Consider the following 19,975-nt stretch of genomic DNA (forward strand, 5'->3'; position numbering starts at 1 on the left):
TCTCGTCCACTGCGTATGCAGAGGATTTGTTGAAATTTGGCTAGTACATTTCCATCCTCCCTGATGCCAGTCAGATGTTTTTGTAAACTAAATGGAAGGTATTTTATTTTAAAGTTCTTAACACGAGTCCAAAACCCACTCAAATGCTTTGGAAATTTTTAAACAGTTTAGAAAATTGTGTTACGTAGGTTTTTAGGAATTCAGATATGAAAGTATTTGTAAGTTACAGACTTGTAGGATTTTGTTACAGTAGAAACATTTCTAGGTTTCTTTCAGAGAGCAGTTCCTTTTTCAAATTCATTGTGAGAACATGCGTTTCCTGTGAGGGGACATATTAAACATGCTTAAAAATAGCAAATTTGGAACAGTTTTGTGTTTTGTAAAAGGTGTGTTGTGTCGAACTCGGTGGTTAGGTGTGACAAGTCTTTGATTGCTTTTCTACAAGATAACCAGTAAACCTGATACAGATGATTTTCTGAGTTACTGCCCATCACATTACAAGTTTTGTGGAAAATTCTTTCTATAATGATTTTTATTATTGAAATCTTCAAATGTACCAAAGTAGAGGAATTGTATAATGAATTTCTCCGTTAGTCTCTGTGCTTCAACAGTTAGCAACACGTGCTGTCTTGTTGCAGCTCTCTCTCTCCTCCTTTTTAAAGAGTAAACCCCAGATATCGAGTTATTTTTCACGCTTAAATAATTCAGTATGTAGCTCTACTTGATAAGGACTTTAAGGAAACCTTTGTGTTTTGAAATAATTATAGGCTTACAGGAAGTTGCACAAAATAGTACGTAGAGTCCCATCTACCCTTCTTATCCAACAGTGACATCATCACTGTAGGATCAAACCAAAATCAGGAAGTGGACATTAGTACAGTACTACCATGTTTCCCCGAAAATAAGAAAATAAGACCTAGCAGGACAATCAGCTCTAATGCGTCTTTTAGAACAAAAATTAATATAAGACCTGGTCTTATATTACATTATATTATATAAGACCTGGTATTGTATTGTATTGTATTGTATTGTATTGTATTATACTCTGTCTTATAGTAAAATAAGACCGGGTCCTATGTTAATTTTTGCTCTAAAAGGCACATTAGAGCTGATTGTCCAGCTAGGTCTTATTTTCGGGGAAACACGGTATGAACTAGACTACAGGCGTTACTGAGTTTTCACTGTTTTTATGTGTGTGTAGTTCTGTGTGATTTTATCACCTATAGACTCAGTTAGGTAGCTGCCACCATCAGGGTACAAAGTATCTCACCACCTGGAAGGAACTCCCTCTGCTACTCTTTCATATTTGTGCACACCTTTGCTGCCCTCTGCCAACTACTCATCTGTTCTCCATCTTTATAGATTTGTCATTTTGAGAATGTTACATAAATGGAATCAGACGGTACACGTATATGACCTTTTGGGATTGGCTGTTTTCAGTAAACACAGTGTCCCTGAACTCCATCTGGATTGCCACCTGTATCAGTAGTTTGTTCCTTTTTGTTGCCGAGTAGTGTTCCATGGTCTGGATATACCAGCATTTTGACCTTTCACCTGTTGAAGGACATTTGGATTGTTTCCAGGTTTTGGCAATTACAAATACAGCTGCTGTGAACGTTCATGTACAGGTTTTTGTGTGAACATAACTTTTCATTTCCTTAGGATAAATGTCGAAGAGTGATTACTGGGTTGTGTGGTAAGTACATGTTAGTTTTGTTAGAAACTGCTTTTTATAAGAGACTTTTCCAGAGTGGCATTTCCATTTTGCATTCCCACCAGCAATGTATGTGAGATTGTTTTTCTGCATCTCGCCCGCATTGGGGTTGTCATTACTTTTTATTGATAGGTGTTTAGTGATATCTCATGATGGTTTTAGGTTGCATTTCCCTAATGGCTAATGATGTTGAACAGCTGTTTATGTATTTATTGGTCATGTGTCCTTCTTGAGTGAAATGTCTGTTCATGGCTTTTGCCCATCTTCTAATTTGATTGTTGTTTTTTTTTTTATCATTGACCTTTGGCCATTCTTGCTGTATTCTAGATGCTAGTCATTTGTCAGATATGTGACTTGCAAATATTTATCTTCACTATGTGGCTTGTTTTTTCAGTCTCTTAACAGAGCTGTAGTGTAATATTTTTTACTCTTTGTGAAGTCCAGTTTATTAATTTTTCCCTTTATGGGTCATGCTCTTGGTGCCTAAGAACTCTTTGTCTTCTACAGGTTTTATAGTCTCAGGTTTTATGTGTAAATCCATGATCCGTTTTGAATTTTTGTATATGAGGTAAGGGTTTAGAAGAAGTTTCATTGTTTGGGTTTTTTTTGGCTTCTGAATGTCCAGTTGTTCCAGTACTATGTATTGAAAGGATTATTCATCCTTCATTTGATAAGGACTTTTATTTTTATACACCCACCATGCCATTATCACACCTGACCAAATTGACAAGAATTTTGATGTTAACTATTTTTAAGATGTGTTTTAATCATTGGTTTATTGACATCAGGACCCAGCAAAGTCCACACATTGCATTTAGTTACAATGTCCCTTGAGTCTCTTATTCTGTAACTGCCCTTCAACCACCTTTGTTTATAAACCACAAGTTTGTTGCAGAAACCAGGTCATTTGTCCCATAGACTGTTCTGTGGTCTACAATTGGCTGCTTCCTCTTGGCGTCATTTAATCTGTTCCGCTACCCTCTGTATGTCCTGGGTGCTGGTGGTTACTTCTAGAGGCTTGCTTTGATCCCAGTTCACTTTTTGGACAAGGGTCCTTCCTAGGTGGTGCTGTGTCCGTCCTTGAAGCCCTTTAGGAGGCTGGAAACTTCTAATTGCTCCATTTTAGTGACGTTGATCTTGACTGTGGGTTCACTTACGCGGCCCGAGCCATCCCTTCTCAAATCCATTAGCCTCTCACCTGGTGGTTTTATTTGTCCATTGATGACCCTTATCTGCATCCCTTATTTGTACTGGGAGTTGTACAATGGTCATATTCTACCATTCTGTCTCCTTTCATTAAGGGGACGTCTGTAAAGTAGGACAACTCCCTTGTCAATCATGTAATTACCCTGAAATATAATCGGTGAAGAAACTGAGGGTTAGACATGAAGTCATTTCCCCAACCCAGCAGGTGGTGGCGTGTGGCGGGGATCGTGCCTGTGACTGCAGGGCTGAAGCTTGGTTATGCCACGCAAAGACTCTGCCCCTGAGTCCCCGCCACGTTGAAGCCTTCCCGGACCCTCTCCGCTGCTGTGGCCAGGGCAGCTGATGCTGCCTCCAGCTCCTTCATTCAGGTCACTCACCTCTCGGGCAGGGCAGTGGGTCAGGTCTCCGGGTTCCCCTTGTCACAGCGCCGGAGTGTAGAGGAGCTGTGAGCTGAGGCCTGGTCTCTTCCAGGGCCCAGCACAGCCTCAGGACACGTTTGTTGGAAAGATGATTCCAGCATCTTCCCTCAGGGCTCTCTGCCGCGTCCCTGACAGAAGTTTAACATTCGGTTAAGAAAATGGGATAGAAAAACAAAAATAGAAAATAGGGGGTTGTACCAGAGCATGTGGGTTCTGGGCTCCATCCTGCGTGTCCCTCCCACGTCAGGGTGCAGGGACTGCATTGAAAAAGGGGAGCCATGGAAGTCCAAACCCCTTTCCCTAGGGCAGTGAAGGGGCTGTGCCACGCCAGTGTCCTGCTTGCTTATGGGACCTGGGCAGGCAAGAGATCTCAGGTAGGTGCCTGTGCTGAATGTGAAAGGATGGGCCGCCGATGTCCACCCCCGTGCCCCCAACACACATGCGCGCACACACCCTGAACAGTTGGCAAGTCCTAGCGTTGTGTGCTGCCCTTGTCCAAGGAGCAGGGTGAGCTCTAGGAGACAGCCTTCAAGGAGTCGCCATTACCTGTCTTGGGTGCCAGGGGCCATGCACCTGAGTCAGAGTACTGCTTCAGGCACTTTGGGGGAATATTCTGAAAACCCTCGAATCGTTTGATGCTATCCCAGGGGTCTGCAAAGCCAAGTTCCACATCATTTTTCTCATTTCTAAAATGGAGATACTGTTATTTCAAAGTTGCTGTGAGAAACAACTGGAGATAATGTTTGGGAAAATGGTTTGTAAACCACAGGGCGTGGTCCAGCAACGTGGCAGGCACGGGTCAGGACACAGAAACCTCCCAGTGCCGCGGCCTGCCCTCTCTCCCCTTCCTGTGGTAGGACAGACGTGACCACGTCACTTGAGTATGAGTGACAAAGCCCCAGAAGAAGCTGGGCCTGGAGCTTGCCGGGGTACAGGGTCAGAGCTCAGCAGTTGCCCCTGGCTGGGGAGACCACGCAGGGGCCCCTCAGCACTGTCTTTAGATCAAAACAACCGTCATGTGCCATCCTTCCTGGGAAGGTGAGGATTTAGGAGTCTTTGTACTTCCTCTGGCCCCCCCCTTCCGGTTCCCCATGTTTGTTCGTTTAATTGGGGATGATAGACAAAGACAATGATTTACAACCCTAGTCTTCTTTTTAAAGAAATGTTTCTGGCACTGGTTTTCAATTTTGCAACCATACTTACAGGAGCTATTCTTAGACTTGTCACTGTGTCTCTTTTTCAAAGCTTGTCACCAGCCTTTATATAGACACCTTCGCCATTTTTGAGTTTCTTTATATAGATACCTTCTCCATTTTTGGTTTCTAATCTAGATACATCTCTTGGTATGTTAGAGATCATTTATTTTTATAGGAGAATAGAAATGTAAAAGGCTCTCCTAGGGTGCAACTTAGAGCTCAGAGCAGACTTGGTGTAGATGGTGACAGAAGATCTGGAGACACTGGGGAGGGGGCCGAGGTCACAGCCGGGAAGCACAGGAGACCGTGGGCAAAATCTCTTTATCGTTGGGTCAGGCTATGGGCCCAGGAAGGCCCAGGGAAACCCCCGTCAGAATGTTCTGGCTGAGAATAGGAGCTCAGACTTGGACTATGGGAGGTCCTGTGTGCTGCCCTCAGTGTTCAGGCTGAGATCACTGGGTTTGGGGGTTTGGCCATTTTCTGCCTTAGGCAGCAGAGGCTCTCTGGGGCCAAGTGAACCTGTGTTGGGGACACAGGGCTGGTTGGGGGGGAATCTGGGACTTGAACTCCAGCCAGGGCCCTTTCCACAGTGTTCACACTCTCCTCTTTGCATTCATTGCAGCACCGGTCAGAGTTTCCTTGGGTCACATAGCAGAGTATTGCCAGAGGTGGTGATTCCAGCATAGTTTTCTAGGGCCTCTGCTGCCAAGAGATTCTGTGACTCTAGGATGGTGTTGACCAGCCTGTCCACAGGTGGCAGCACTGAAAGGGACACCTGTCAGGGCCTGGGGCGTGAATGCCCAGATCACCTTGGTTACAGGTATGGACAGCCCCTCCCAGGAGCACATTCTACCATGTTTCCCCAAAAAAAAAGACTGGGTCTTATATTAAGTTTTGCTCCAAAAGACCCATTAGGGCTGATTGCCCAGCTAGGTCTTAGTTTCAAGGAAACATGGAATTAAGTTTTGCTCCAAAAGACGCATTAAGGCTTATGTTCGGGGGATGTCCTCCTGAAAAATCATTCTAGGGCTTATTTTCCGGTGAGGTCTTATTTTCGGGGAAACGTGGTATGTGGGCTTGACAGTGGCTTGGCTCCTTGATCATGCTCCCGGCCTCTGGCCCAGCATCGGTCCCTATTTGTAAACTTGGGAGGAGAATCCTATCAGCTCTTCCTTGGGCAACATCTGGGTTACTTTTCCACATGAAATTGTTAATTTATTGGCACGGGTACTGAAGTTGCCACTAGGAAGCTTGGGGCTGACATGAGAGTCTGGGGTAACTGAAAGGACCCTAGAATGCCTTCCTGTCTTACCCACCCCTATCTGTACTGTACTTTCCCACCCGGAATCTTCCTTTATGTTAGTTTCCTCAACTCTGTTCTTTGCTTCTCTGTGAACTACCTCACATTCCTTTAGAAATGAGTGAAAATCAATAGATAATAATGTAGATCTTATAAATGGCCCCTGTGCCGAGCTTGGTGCTGGGGATTCCAAGATGGAAGTGTGGTCTTGTCTCAAAGAGCAGACAGCTTTAGGAGGATAAACATGAGCGCATGACAGAACCGTGTTACGTGGAACCACAAAGTTGTGTAAATGGGTAGAAATATCTAATTGGAGGACGTGTGCAGAGCAGGCTTTCAGGAAGTGACACGAGCGGAATTAAGAGACGAGCAGTTTGAAGGAGCACAAAGCGGGAAGGGCCACAGAGTCTCCAGCACAGCACAGCTGGATGGTGGGGAATGGGTGTCAGCCACCGAGGACCTTGGAGAGACATGGTGAAGGAAAGGCACAGGCCCTCACGGGAGGAGACCTCAGCAATCAGGTGGTCTTGCTAGACTGGGAGTGGCATGAGGCATGGTGGGTATTTACTGAGCACCTGCTGAGTGTCTGGCACTCTGTCCCAACTGGAGGTCCAGTCGGGAGCAGCACGGAGCCCCTGCCCTCGGGAAGCTCGTGTCCGCCGGAAGAAGGCAGACAGTTAACAAATATGTGAGTAAACAGTTTGTCAGATGGAGTCAGATGGTAGTGAGTTCTCCGGAGGAAACCACGGAAAGGGGTCGGGGTGCCTGAGATGGGGGAGGGTTGCCACGTTTTGGGGGCAGTCAGGGCAGAGCCCTCAGGAAGTGCTGAGTGAGACTTGCGGCTGGGCAGAGACCGTGCACAGGCGTGTGGCAGGGGCAGGTGAAGCATGGGCAAGGGACAGCAGGAGGCGCGTGTGGCTGGAGTGGAGGGGAGGGAACTGTAGGAGATGAGAGGTGGTCAGAGCCACGCAGGGCCCATCGGCAGACTTGTGGGTATTGTTGGCCAGGATGAGGACGGTGGCTTCTACTCTGAAGGGAGCTTTGGGAGAGATTTGAGCAGGCGGCGTCAGTCTGGCTAACGCCATAGAAAGCTCACACGGCTGCAGTGTTGGGACTGGATGGCACGGGCGAGGACAGAAACAGAGAGACTTACTGGTCAGGAGCTTGTTCCATTAATCTAAGGGAGACACCGCAGGGCTGGGCCAGGGTGACACGTGCTGAGAGTCTGGGAACATTTTGAAGGTGGACGTAGAGACCTGGAAGATTCTTTCTAACACCGCCACTTGCCCTGAGAAGAGGCTAACGTTGCGATTTTCTCTCTCTAGGCCAACTCTTCGATTACTCCCAGGGCTTCTCTCAGGGAGCCCCCTGCTGCCAGGCACCATGACGGTGAGGGGGGCTGCACTGGCCCCCGATCCAGCGGCACCCACGACTGCGGCAGCCTCGCCCAGTGTCTCCGCAACCCCCGAGGGCAGCCCCACAGCCATGGAGCAGCCCGTGTTCCTGATGACAACTGCCGCTCAGGCCATCTCTGGCTTCTTCGTGTGGACGGCCCTGCTCATCACCTGCCACCAGGTACCCAGGCCAGTCAGGAATGCTCGAGCCAGAGAGCCCCTGAAGGCCCTCTAGAAGGATCCTGAGAGGTTCCTAGTCTAGCACAGTATTAGGCTAGAGCAGGCGATGCTGCAGTAGTAAATAAACCCAGAAATCTCCCAGGCTTCACTCAGTGGAAGTTCGTTTGCTCACGGCCCCACCCAGCCCTGTGCCGCCCGGCTCCAGCGTCGTGCAGCTGCCGGGCATCTCTCTGACCACTGTGGGGAGGGCACTCTGCACAATTTACCATCTAGACCCAGAAAGGACACTTGTCACTTCCGCTCGCCTTCCCTGGGCCCGAACTGGTCACATGTGCAGCCCATGCTGCAGGGAGCCTGGGAACTTGTGCAGGGGCACGCGATTGTCACACGAGAAAACTGAGACCCCGGGAGGTGGGAGGAGACTAGCATAGTCACATACAGGTCAGCGGCAGAGCTGGGACAGAAGTCCAGTCTCCCGTCCCGCAGGGAAGCTGGGGTGGGCTGAGAGGTGCTGTGGCTGCCTGGGGAAGGAGGGCTTTGAAGGTTGCCCAGTGAAGACCGGAGGCTGAGCCCCTTCGAGTCCCCTGTCCGCTCCTCGCCCGCTGCCCTGTGTTCCCTGTCCCCTCTACAACCTGATTGCTTCCCAGGCAGTTGGCTCCTAGCAGACGGGGAATATTTTGTTCTCTTCCTCCTGAGCCCCGGACTCAGCTGGGCCAAGTGTGAAGTCATGAGAGCTGAGATGAGAGACTTGGGCTGCTGGGACCGACGATCATGGCTGGAACAGTTCTTGGCATTTGGTGTAGCTTTTATTTCCCCCCCTGCTTTGTAAAAAGCGCATCTCGTTCTCCCAACTCCCCAGTGAGGCAGGCAGCGCTGCCTCTGTTCACCAGATGGGACAATGAGACACAGGATGAGGGCATCACTGCAGCCTCTCAGCCAGGAAGCGCTTCCACCCTCCGTAGCAGTGAGGGTCCCATCTGTCCCACCCTCCACACCATGAGTTAGTTAAGGAATGGTGTAGGAGGCGCCCATCCGGACACCCGTGTTTCAGCGCCATGCCCCAGGGACTAGGTGTTGGGAAGGTGGGCGTCAGGGGCCACACATTGAAAGCCTCTACCACACAACCACACAAACCTGGCTGTGCACGTGGGTCCCAGGGAGCTTGTTACAACTGGATTCCCGGCCTGGCCTCGACTCTGATTTGGACAGTCTTGGGCATGCTCTCGTGGCCCCCCAGGCCCATGAGGCTGGTCTTGGCGCCAGCAATGCACCCCACAAGTTTCATGTACCACACAAGCTTCATGCGCCCCTTGGTGTGATGTTCACAGCAACCTGACACCGTAAGGTTCATCATCCCATTTTACAGAGGAGGACACTGGGGCTCAGGGCTGAATAACTTGGTCACAGAGCTAGTAAGTGGCAGAGCTAGATGTGCTCTTGGCCGCCCCTCCCTTGTGGAGCGAAGGCGGAGGCGGGGCTGGCGAGGGGCGGGGCTGCGCGGGGCGGGGCTGCGCGGGGGCGGGGCTGCGCGGGGGCGGGGCTGCGCGGGGGCGGGGCTGCGCTGACGGCCCCTCTGCCCGCAGATCTACATGCACCTGCGCTGCTACAGCTGCCCCAACGAGCAGCGCTACATCGTCCGCATCCTCTTCATCGTGCCCATCTACGCCTTCGACTCCTGGCTCAGCCTCCTCTTCTTCACCAACGACCAGTACTACGTGTACTTCGGCACCGTGCGCGACTGCTACGAGGGTGAGGCCGGTGTGCGGGCGGCCGGGAAGGGCCCGGGACACGGCTGCACACCCCTCCTGCCCCGCATCTGGGAGCCAGAGCCCCTCTCCCGCTCCTCCTCGAGGGCACGGCCACCTCTCCCCTCCTTACCCACTTCAGGGTTTCCATCCAGACCCAAATCCACAGGGGTAGCCAGAGTCTCACCTGTGCAGTGTGGCTCCCCAAACTACCTGGAAGCAGGGACTCTGCGCCCGCGTCTCATTCCTCAGTTCTGGTATCTCAGATGGGGCAGCAGATATTAGCCATCTGTTTGTAGATAGAAACCCCAGGTACAGTCGGGTCCGGGGTTATCCAGGAGCAGGGTGCTGGCAGGGCTGGGCCTCCCTTTCCGTGTGTCTTAGTTCTAGAGCTTTGTCCCAGGAGGAGCTTCACTATACCACCCAAGAAGGCAATTCACCGCCTTCTGGGGGCCTCCGCTCTTGTGTGTGGCATAGAAGCACCTCCCGCGCTGGTACTGAGCTCCAAGCCTGGACCCTGCCTGCCCTCCAGGAATCTCCCACCACAGGAGACAGGGACGCTCTCACTGGGGCACAGCAGTCCTAGCTGGGGAGGGCAGGGCGCGGGGAGCTGACCCTTAGAGAATGAGTTGGCGTCTGTCAGGGGAAGGCTGAGGAGGAGAACCCATTCTGGGCAGAGAAGAGAGCTAATCGCAGGGTGAGAGAGGAGTCCCAGTATGCCCGGCCTGGAGGTGGGGGGAAGCTGTGAGGGGCGCCCCAGTGGTCAGCTGATGAGGGGATTGCTTCAGGAGGTAGGGACAGAAACACACAGCCTTGCAGGCCATACAGAGAAATTTAGATCTTCTTTCTTACTGTTGATGCATAAAAATATGGTGTGATCGGAAATTGCAGGTTAGAAAAATCTCCATCTGGAGGGTGGGTAAAGGAGCGAGATGAGAGGTAGAGGCCCAACAGGTCAGCAGGGTTGGGGAGGAGGGGTCCTTGAATTCAAGATGCCGGTGCAGAAGCTCCCCATCCTCTCATGGTTTTCCTTTTCTGGTCCCCTTCTGTATGTGCACTGCTGGTTTCCGGTAGAGTAACCAGACGTAGTTTTCCTTATGCTGCGGCCAGACAGCTCTGACCATGACCCGTTGTCTGCTTCCCTGACCCGGGAGAGCTTTGTACTTGGCCCTGGGCTTCATGGATATTGAGGTGCAGTGTGCTTGTGCCCCAAGAAGCTGGAGCCCCTCTTCCTGTCTCACTTTGACCTGTGTATCCCTGAGGACACAGAGGCACAGGAAATGCCTTTGGACTTGGCGAGGAAATTCAGGCGCCTAACACTGCAGCGCACCTGCTCCGCCAGCCACACTGGCCTCCTTTCTGGCCGGGGCTCATCCAGTGTTTGCCCAATGCCTGCCCAGTGCCTGCGGAACTCTCCTCTGGCCGACTCCTCCTCCTCCTCCTCCTCCTCCATCTCGACTCTGGTGTCTCCTCAGAGAGGCCTTCCCGGTCGCTGCTACTCCCGGCACCCTGACCTTGTCCTCATGGCCTTACCATGGGGGGCAGTTAAGTGTGTGGCTGCTTTGTGCTCTTCTTCCTGAGTCGATCCGGGCTCTGGAGAGCAGGGATGGGGGGGAGCCAGGCGCGTGGTAGGTGCTCACTCGTTCCGTGTGTTTTAAATGAATAAGGGACTCGACGAAGCGCCTGCTATGTGCCTGTGTGCGTCCACGCGGACCTCATTGCACTCCTAGGCTGGTCTCCCTGCCCTCGCCCTGCAGGTGAGAATGCTAAAGCCAGCTAGGGACTTGCTCAGGGCGTCACTGGTGCCTGATGTTCCTGGAAGCAGCAGAGTCCCCAGGGAAATCTCTGGGTACCTGGGGAGCCACCGGGGCTGAGGTTGGAAAAGGTGGGGCCGAGAATCCGTTTCCCTTCAGCTGCCAGCCTCGCATGGGTGCCCAGGAGCAGCCTCTGCCCACTCGTTCCTTTAGAAGCCAAAAGCCGTTCCCTGCCAAGGGGGCCTCTCCTGTGTGGTCGGAGGTGGGGGGCAGGCCTTGAAGACTGGGGCACATGGCAGAAGGGGGGCACAGCCAGTGAGCCTCCGTGCCATCCCCAGAGGCGACAACAGATGGTTGGCGGCTCCCCCACTCCAGAAGCCTCTTTGTTCAGGCCCTGGCTGTCCGGACCTTCCTCCTAGCCTAGCCAGTAAAGGTCCTTGCAGGAAGTCTGCATCTCCTAGCAACGCTTTTGTCTGCTCAGCCCCCCCCCAGGGAGTTTACAAACAGCACACCAGCTGCCCTGAAGTCCAGGCTGCCCCAGTACACCAGCTTGTGGTGTCTGAGACGGTGGCTTAGCCCTCACCTTGCCCTTTCCTGTACCTCTGCTCCACATTTCCGACCCCCTCCCATTGTTCTGTTATCTACAAGTGCTGTGGCCGCCTCCCCCTGCAGAGCTGGTGATGGGTGTCCCTTACAGTTCAGAAGGGGCCCCCCATTTGTTCCCCCTCCCACCCTTCCTCCTCAGTCTGCCCAGACCCGGGAAGGGGCAGGAATTGGCTGGGTTGGAGAGTTCTTACTTCAGATCCAACTAGCCGATGCCGAAGTCCCAGAGCCAGCTGGCCTCTCTGCTGGCCATTGGGCAGACATTTGCTTTTCTTTTTGACAAAATTAAAAAAACTGAAATTTTACTTTTATTTAAAAAGTCATAGGTGCATATGGTTAAAACATGAAACTGCCCTAACTCCTCCTCACTCCCAACCAAGTTAAATGCACTTTCAACTCTTGAAACTGGCTCCCCCCCCCGCCCCCCCCCCCCCCCCGCAATCACCTAAAAATAAGCTTGTACTGTTGTTTCTTGATTTTTCAGTTTTATGTAGTGTTACGTAGTGACTTCCTATTGTGTGAAGGTTTTTGATTTAGGTACTTAATGTCCAACTCTTCACACCCACCCACACACAGTTTTCTTTCCTTCATCTTTTCAGTGTACACAGTTTTTTCCTGAGACCTCATTCCGTGTTTGCATTATTACATGTTGGTAAATATTGTTCAAAGCTGAGCCTTCTGGTGTCCGGAGACATTTCCTTGTACAACTTTGCTTTTCCCCTGCTTACTACTCGTCTTGCTTTGGGGTTTGCTCTGTTTTCTATGGAGCTATCTATCATTAATGTATTCCCACACGCTTCACTGAATAAAAGAAAACCCTCTCTGAAGTCAGACATATGTGTTCATCTGTTAGCTCCGGGTTTGCCTGCAGTGGCACCCCTCCTGGAGCCCTGCCCTTCTTGCTCTGGCTTCACAAGCTGCTTCCAGGCTTCCTTTGGGTCAGCGGTTGTCCTGGGTCCTTCCTCCACCATCATCCTGGGAATCCTGGTCGGCTCTCCTGTGCCGAGGCACTGGTTCCCTGGAGGCCATTTTCTTGTAGCCCCTTGTGCTTAGTGTTGGATAGAGTATCGCCCTCTCTCTCTGTGGAGCTATTGAAGTTTCTTCTATTTCCCATTATCTCCGTCTCCTGGCTTCCTTTCCTCTGTTTGCTTTGGTCTTTGACCTTTGTGTTGGAAGCTCTTCTCAAACGGCTGGTGTCTTTGGCTATTTTTCATATTTAAGAGTAGGGTTTACACTGCCACGCCTCCCAGTTGGGTGATGAGGACACGGGGCATTTCCTCTGTCATTTTTATGTAGTGGTGGGGACAGGCACCAAATGAAGATGTTTTGATGCTGGGCCTGTTTCCGCGGAGAAGAATGTTCTCATCTCCTGCCTGGGAGGTAAAAGCTGGGCAGGCTGAGTGAAGGGTGTAGATGGGGGAAGGGACCTGGACATCTCACCCTTGGTATTCAGACCTCATCTCTATTTTCTGCAAGTCTCCTCACTGCTGCCCTCAGCTGGGCCAGGTTCCCTGAGGACACAGCCGTCTCAACCCGTCTGGAAAGTAAAATCCCAATAGCGCCATGTGGGGACCTGTAGCCAGGTTTTCCGTTTGCACCCTCACCCACAGCCATCAGAACGGCCTGGTAGGTCCAGTTCCAGGGCTTCTCATTGGCCCCCTCCCCTGTCCGAGTCAGTTATCTGGAAGATACTGCACCATCCAGAGCTTTTGTTGACATCGCTTGTCGACATCAGCTACCTCGGTGCCATGTCCGTGTCCTTGCAGGTTTGTATTTTCCTGCCCATTCGTTCTCATTTTAGTGGCATTCCAGGGGGAGGAGTGGGGCAGTGGAGGTGAACCGATTGAATTGGTAGTAGGATTGCCAGTTTCCATGGAGAAGGCCGAATCTCGGAGAAGTCAGTGGCTTGCCTAGGGTCCCACTGCTCGTGTATCTACCGTCTGGTGAGGGCTGTAATGCACACAGCAATTTACACAGCGGCGGGGTGTGTCTGGCAGGAGGAGGGGGGATGCAGACCAGCCCCCTTACTTGCAGTTAGTGTTCCATTGTGGTCAGGGTTGGGGGTGGCCCCTAAAGATGACTCTGAGACAGTCCGGGGGGGGGGGCTTTATGATCAGAGAGCTGCAGGGGGGCCAGAGTTCAGAGGAGGGAGATGGCTTCCTTGTTGCTTTATGCAGGCACTCTTTTCTCAGTGTGTGGCATATCCGTTTTACCGCATATTATTACCGTTAGCTCATTCTTACCTCCCAATTACCTGGTGGAGTATCTATTATTATCCCCATTTTGCACCTGCGAAAGAAAATATTGGAGTAGGCTAAGCAACTTGCCCGATTTCCCAGAGTGTTTGCCAGAAGCCAGACTCATCCTGGGTCTGAGTCCTGACAATTGCTCTGTGCCAGGCTTGGCAAAGGAGCACAGAACAAGTTTCTCCCTGGGAAAAGTGTGAACGCTTGTTAGGGGAAGAGAGTTCCCACGCTTGAAAGAGAAAAAGAATGATGCTTCATTCACCCAGTTTCAGGTTTGGGACAAACTTAGCTTCCTGGAATCGAGCCCCAAATGAAACATCTTCCTAGGTGGAGAGAATACAGCCAGGATGAACCCTGCTGAGGGCTGCAGACAAGGCCACAGAAAGCCTGAAGGCCAGTGTGCTGCCAGGAGGACGTGTTGTCTGCGAGTGGCGCTCGCTGACCGTGGCTCTGGCAGAGGCAGGAATTACAAGAGCGCAATCGATCAGAATAAAGTCAGATATTCAGAAGAGACCACTAGATCTTCAGAGATCAGAAAAAAGCAGTCTGGAGGGCAAGAAGCAGCCATGGGCAGGATCATCAAAGGATAGAAAAGCCACGAGAGAGGAGGCGAGAACAACCATTGGAGCAGCTCGGAGTCAGGTCATTTGTGTCGTTGGTGGCAGAGCCCTTGCCTCCAAGGATGGACATATCCATTATTGTCCATGGTGATCATTGATCACTGAAAAAAAGGGGAAAGAATATTCTCAGGCCCCTATTGACTGAGCAGAGAAGATTTCTGTTCAAATGATCGAAATTTAGTTTTCCAGGCTCATCCATAAGTTATCTGCAATATGGACTGCCCCAAGTTTTTCCAAATAACCGAAGTGTTTCTATGTAGCAATGACGGGTAGGCCAAGAGGCTGGCTTTAGGTGCAGAAGGTGTGTGGAGGAGGTGAACTTGGAATGGCTAGGTACACCCAGGGTCACACGTTCCACACACAGTAGGTGCCCAGTGAGTTGAATAGACAGGTGTGCCTGCCTTACCTGTAGCAGGAAATTCGTGAGGACTCCTGATCTGGGGGACTGCTGGCAGAGATGGCTGGGATGTGCTTAGCGGATCCTCTCTTGAAGCCCTAGGGGCCCTCTAGGCTATGCTGTTGGAATTGTTCGTTCAGGGGGCAGGCTGGGAGGGAGGCTGGGTGGAGAGCAGTGGCTTGGACTGTAGCCTCCTGTCCAGGCTGCTTCGGGTTAGAGAAGCTGCCGGTGAGGAAAGGAAGCCTCGAGTCTCAGAGTCGGAAGGAACCTGTGAAGTGTCAGCTGCTCGGAACTCCTTTATTATATGTGCTGCCGAAGCGAGCACTCAGAATGCCTTTATAATGTATCTGCTAAGAGACTGCCTAACCTCTTGCATGCTTCCACTGGCGGAGAACTCACTGCTTTCTATTTCTGAAATTATTTTTTCTTTAATCTTTTTAAAAGATTTTATTGGGGAAGGGGAACAGGACTTTATTGGGGAACAGTGTGTACTTCCAGGATTTTTTCCAAGTCAAGTTGTTGTCCTTTCAGTCTTCATTGTGAAGGGCGCAGCTCAGCTCCAGATCCAGTTGCCGTTGCTAGTTGCAGGGGGCGGAGCCCACCATCCCTTGGGGGAGTCGAGGAATCAAACTGGCAGCCTTGTGGTTGAGAGCCCACTGGCCCATGTGGGAATAATATCGGCAGCCTTTGGCGTTAGGAGCACGGAGCTCCAACCGCCTGAGCCACCGGGCCGGCCCTGAAATTATTTCTTACACTAGGCTGAAGTCCTAGGATCTACCCCTAGGACCACATGTGTCCCGTCTGATCTGGGCAAAGTCACCACCACTTCACTGCAGCGAGTGACTCCTAATATCTTCCCTCCAGGCCTCAAACATCCAGGACAGTCCTCATTTCCTCTCCATCCTAGTCCTCTCCTGCTTGTATGCATTTGTCTAGTTCATTTAAGATTTGGTATCGAGGATGGAGCAGAAGGTTCCAGGTACCTGATTGTCTAGAGCGGGACAGACAGAGAAAGAAAGACCATCCTTTTCTCATGCTGAATGCTCCTCTCTAGACTGGAGGGCCTGGTCACTTACGTGTGCCCAGGGCCGAGCACAGAGGCTGTAGTGAGTATTTAGGGAGATACAGTTACTCTGTTTCTCTGGGGCCTCGCCAGGGCACCAGAACTGGAACTGTGGTCAGAAGGGTGGTCAGGTGACAATGCCGCTGGCTGAGAACCCCGTTCCTAATTTGTTTTTGCTCCGATGTCCAGGGCCAGTGTATCTTTGTGTTTGTTCCTGGGGTGTGTGTTGAGCTGTCCATTTAAACACCCTTGCTGGGGTGTTGGGCGTGGTGTCTAACATGGCTCTGTGATTTCCTAGGAAGGAATTGATTTGTCCAGATGGCCAGTGGGCGGTTGAGTCATCTTGAGATTCTGCCTTGTCTTCTATCTCTGAGAATGTATTATGGACTCAGTAATGATTCTTTAAAGGAAACTGTCAACAAATTGATTCTTATACAGACTGGTGGGGCCCCAGAGCCCTGTTAGAAGGTCAAGAATCTTGAGAGGCGGATGAAATCTGACGAGTCTGACCAGTTGAATGCAGAGCCTGACCACATGACTCAGGAGGCTGCTGCTGTATGTGACACAGGACAGGATGTGAGCTCAGGCTTTTCTCAGGATGGATTGCAGGACGCCCCAGTTTGGAAGGGCGGTTCCACATGGAGGGGGCTGATGAACTTTGGCCCCTCGGGTTCTCTGGAGGGTTTTATCTTTGGGGACTGGAAGTCTGATCACCTTGGGGAAGGTACCGCTTCCCAGCTTGTGAGAGGGGTGAGCTCCTGAGCGCAGCACTGAGTGGAGGCGAACCCGCCGGCCCTGCCTCGCAGCCTTACCTGGAGCTATGACCCGTGTCCGTCCTGTCTTTCCTTCTCTGTCGACTGAGAGTGTGTATAAGTGCTGGGGCCTCTGGTCGTTGTTGGGGGTAGGCCTCAGTTCCCGCCTGCACGGAGTTTGCAGTCTTGAAGAAACAATAGGTAGCACACTGCTCTGCTCAGCGTGAGCTCAGCCTTACCTCAGGCGCCACACTCACCACCACCCCCACCACCCCGTGCAAGGAAGGAGCTCTCGTTACCCCCAGCTTATAGATGAGGCATCTGAGGCCCACAGTGCTTAATAAACTTGTTTGAGGCCACTCAGCTCCTAAACGGTGGAACCACAATCCACACCGGGCAGTCTGCCTCTGGGATTCGTGGCTTTCCTGCTACTTCATGCTGCTGCTTGGACTGGAAGATCGGAAGGCTGAGTGAGAGATCGTGACCTGTGAAGTGAGCACGGCAACAGGACAGAGGAGGCCACCGAGGAGGATGCGGCATCTCAGCTGTCTCTAGGAGTCAGTGCAGGGACCAGAATGTGCCACCGCGGGGAAGCGTGAGAGGTCATGACACGTCCGGGAAACTCCAGAAGTGCTTTTATGTGTATTCTACTTGCTGTGGCTGTGTGAATAACTACCCCGACACGCACCTGTGTAGAACAACCATTTATTTGCTCTCGGATAGTACAGGTCAGGCATTTGGACAGGGGATTTGTCCCTGCTCTCATACCTGGGTCTCAGCTGCGGAGCCCAAAGGCTGGAGAGGAATCACCTGAAGTCTGGTTCACTCACACGTGTGGCAGTTGATGCTGGTGTCAGCAGGGGGCCTCAGTTCCTCCCACATGAGCCTCTCCATGTGGGCTCTGCACGTGGGCTTCTTCACATGGTGACTAGGTCCAAGGGCAGGCATCTCTAAGAAGGAACCAGAGGACAGAGGCCTTTCCTAACCCCAACATCGGAAGTCACGAAACGTTCACTTCTATAGTCACCCTGGTCCATCCAGATGCCAGGGACGGAACGAGGTCCCATCTCTCAGTGGAGCAGTGTCAGTGTCAGAGGGTGTGGCCATCTTTGGAAAATACCATTGACCACAATGTAGCCCGACCCAGCTTGGGATGAACACATCCGTTCTACTTGGCCTTGTGTGGTTTTGGACAAAAGTTATTAGCTATTTGCTAAAGTTATTAGCACACAGATTTTGCTTGATGCATTACCCCTCCCCCCAGATACCTTACCGTTCTTGTCAGTGATGAGTGGTCTGGAGCTCAGTGGAGATGCCTGCAGTCACCAGACGTTCTGAGCTGCTTCTGTGCCAAGCAGGTGGCACACAGGGTCCTCAGCCCTGTCAGGGGACACTGGCCCCTGAGGAAGGCAGGCAGACAAACGGTAATGGCCATGACAGCCAACACTCAGCACTGCTGAGCGCCAGCCACTCTTCCGAACACTATGCATACTCACTTCGGCCTCACAAACACCTGTCGAGAAAGGTACTCCTGTTATCCCATTTAACAGATGAGGAAACTGAGGCTAGAAAGGCTCACAGCTAACTGGTGGCGGACGCAAGTGGCAAACCCTCTGCTGTATGTCTGTGGCGGCGCAGTCACAGCACAGTGTGGTAGATGCTAAGGGTCGTGTTTATAGAAGGTGCTGCCTGAGGGCCCCTCACCCCCACCCCGCAGCTGGAGACGTTAGCCCTTAATAGCTTAGAGCAACTGAGTGGTGTAAAGCACCCCAAATATGTTCTTTTCCAAATTGCTTTTCCGACTTTCGCTCCGGTTGAAGTTCTGCACGGCATCTGCACATCAGTAGGTTCCTGGTGAGGAAGCACTGTCCTGGGGTGGTGGCCAGGGACTTCTCAGGGTGGGTGGTGTCCGACGGATTTGATGGGTATTAGGAGAGCAGAGGGAAGGACGCCCCAGGTAGTGGGAACAGCCAGTGCAAAAGCATAGAGGGTGCAATAACCGGCTGAGGAAAAGGGGTATCTGGTTTTGGCTGGGAAGGAAGCGTGAGGGGTGGGCAGGGACCGAGTCACCCATCCAAAGACCTTGAGTGCCAAGCCAAAGGGCTGCACCGGGGAGCCCAGAAGGCCTTTGTGCTTCAAGGGATGGCAGGATGACCTTCCCCTTGGCCTTGCCCCTTCACTGGGCCCCTTTCCTCGTTCCCCTCCTCTTGGCCCCTGATCTTCCTCCTGCACCCTTCCTTCGTGGTGTCCTCTGTTGCCCTCCTCTTACTCCTCTCCACACTCTCTGCCCTTCCTCTCTCCGGGCACATCCCTTTGCTTCTAGCACCCTGCAGGCAGTCGCCTTCATTTTGCTGGCCCAGCAGAAATCCTCTGACCAGCAGACTGATTACAGTGTATTGCTATATTTATAGCATGGCGTTTACAACATAGTTCTCTGCTCTTGGGCGCTGTTGCAAATTCTGTGTGTCTGTGGGGATGTCCAGCCGCGTCCTGATTTAGAACGAGCTGGCTCAGCTTCCCAAGACATTTGTGCTATATTCCAAGCACCTCTCATATGTTTGGCGATAGATTATAGGGCCGTGAAGATTAAGGAGTACTGCAGGTTGTGGAATGGATGAAGGTTCTGTCTTGCTCGTGCTCAGAATTTCTCCGGAGATCCCTCTGGAGAATGTTTTATTGTAATTTTGTTGTAAAATTGTGTTCCATAACACACAAACAGAAAAGTGCATCAAACAAGTAACTATAAAGCCAGTAGCCAGTAGCCTTGAACCAGAGTATGCACGCGGCCAGCGGTCCCGTGCCCCCACCGTGCCCATCCTGACTTCCCGTCTTCCAGCCTCCATACACAATCCCGCGTTTCTTCCTTGCTTTTCTTTACGGAGTGCCCAGTAGTGTGCACAGGCATCCCTGCCCAGCACGATTTATCTGTGCCTGGTTTTGATGGCAAATGGAGTCTTCACCGTGTGGGTTCTCGGATCTCAGGGCTCCCTGTTGCTGGCTATGACTGGGGTTCTTTACCTTCATTGCTGTTTAGAATTCTGCCGTCTGTCTACCCCCCTGTTGATGTGAATGGTTTACTGTGGGCACTCTTTTCACAGCCTTGGTCATCTACAACTTCCTGAGCCTGTGCTATGAATACCTCGGGGGAGAAAGTTCCATCATGTCAGAGATCAGAGGGAAGCCCATTGAGTGAGTAGGAAATTCCCTGGGGCCTCCCCATGCTCTTTCCTGGGCCTGCCGTTCTTTGAGCTGCCCTGGTGGCAGCTGGGCACACAAACCTTGTCTGCCCTTGACCTTGACCTGCTGTGCCTCTCCTGAACTTCCTGAGCAAGGCCATTCACTGGGACTCTTGGAAGAGCCTCTGGCTCTTTCTCCTTTTCTCTCTT

General features: G+C 51.6%; 1 protein-coding gene across 2 annotated transcripts in view; it reads left to right on the top strand.

The window, feature by feature from the left end:
* TMEM184B (transmembrane protein 184B) overlaps nucleotides 1-19,975 on the top strand; it is a 47,346-nt gene that overhangs the window by 17,088 nt on the left and 10,283 nt on the right. For both annotated transcript variants that reach the window (XM_081058692.1, XM_081058691.1), the window contains exons 2-4: nucleotides 7,161-7,410; nucleotides 8,993-9,158; nucleotides 19,688-19,778. In XM_081058692.1, coding sequence (XP_080914818.1) covers nucleotides 7,219-7,410; nucleotides 8,993-9,158; nucleotides 19,688-19,778 — 449 coding nt within the window. In that variant the 5' untranslated portion in view covers nucleotides 7,161-7,218. The remainder of the gene's footprint in view (nucleotides 1-7,160; nucleotides 7,411-8,992; nucleotides 9,159-19,687; nucleotides 19,779-19,975) is intronic.

The sequence above is a fragment of the Rhinolophus hipposideros genome (genome assembly GCF_964194185.1).
Source record: "Rhinolophus hipposideros genome assembly, chromosome: 9".
Lineage (NCBI taxonomy): Eukaryota > Metazoa > Chordata > Mammalia > Chiroptera > Rhinolophidae > Rhinolophus > Rhinolophus hipposideros.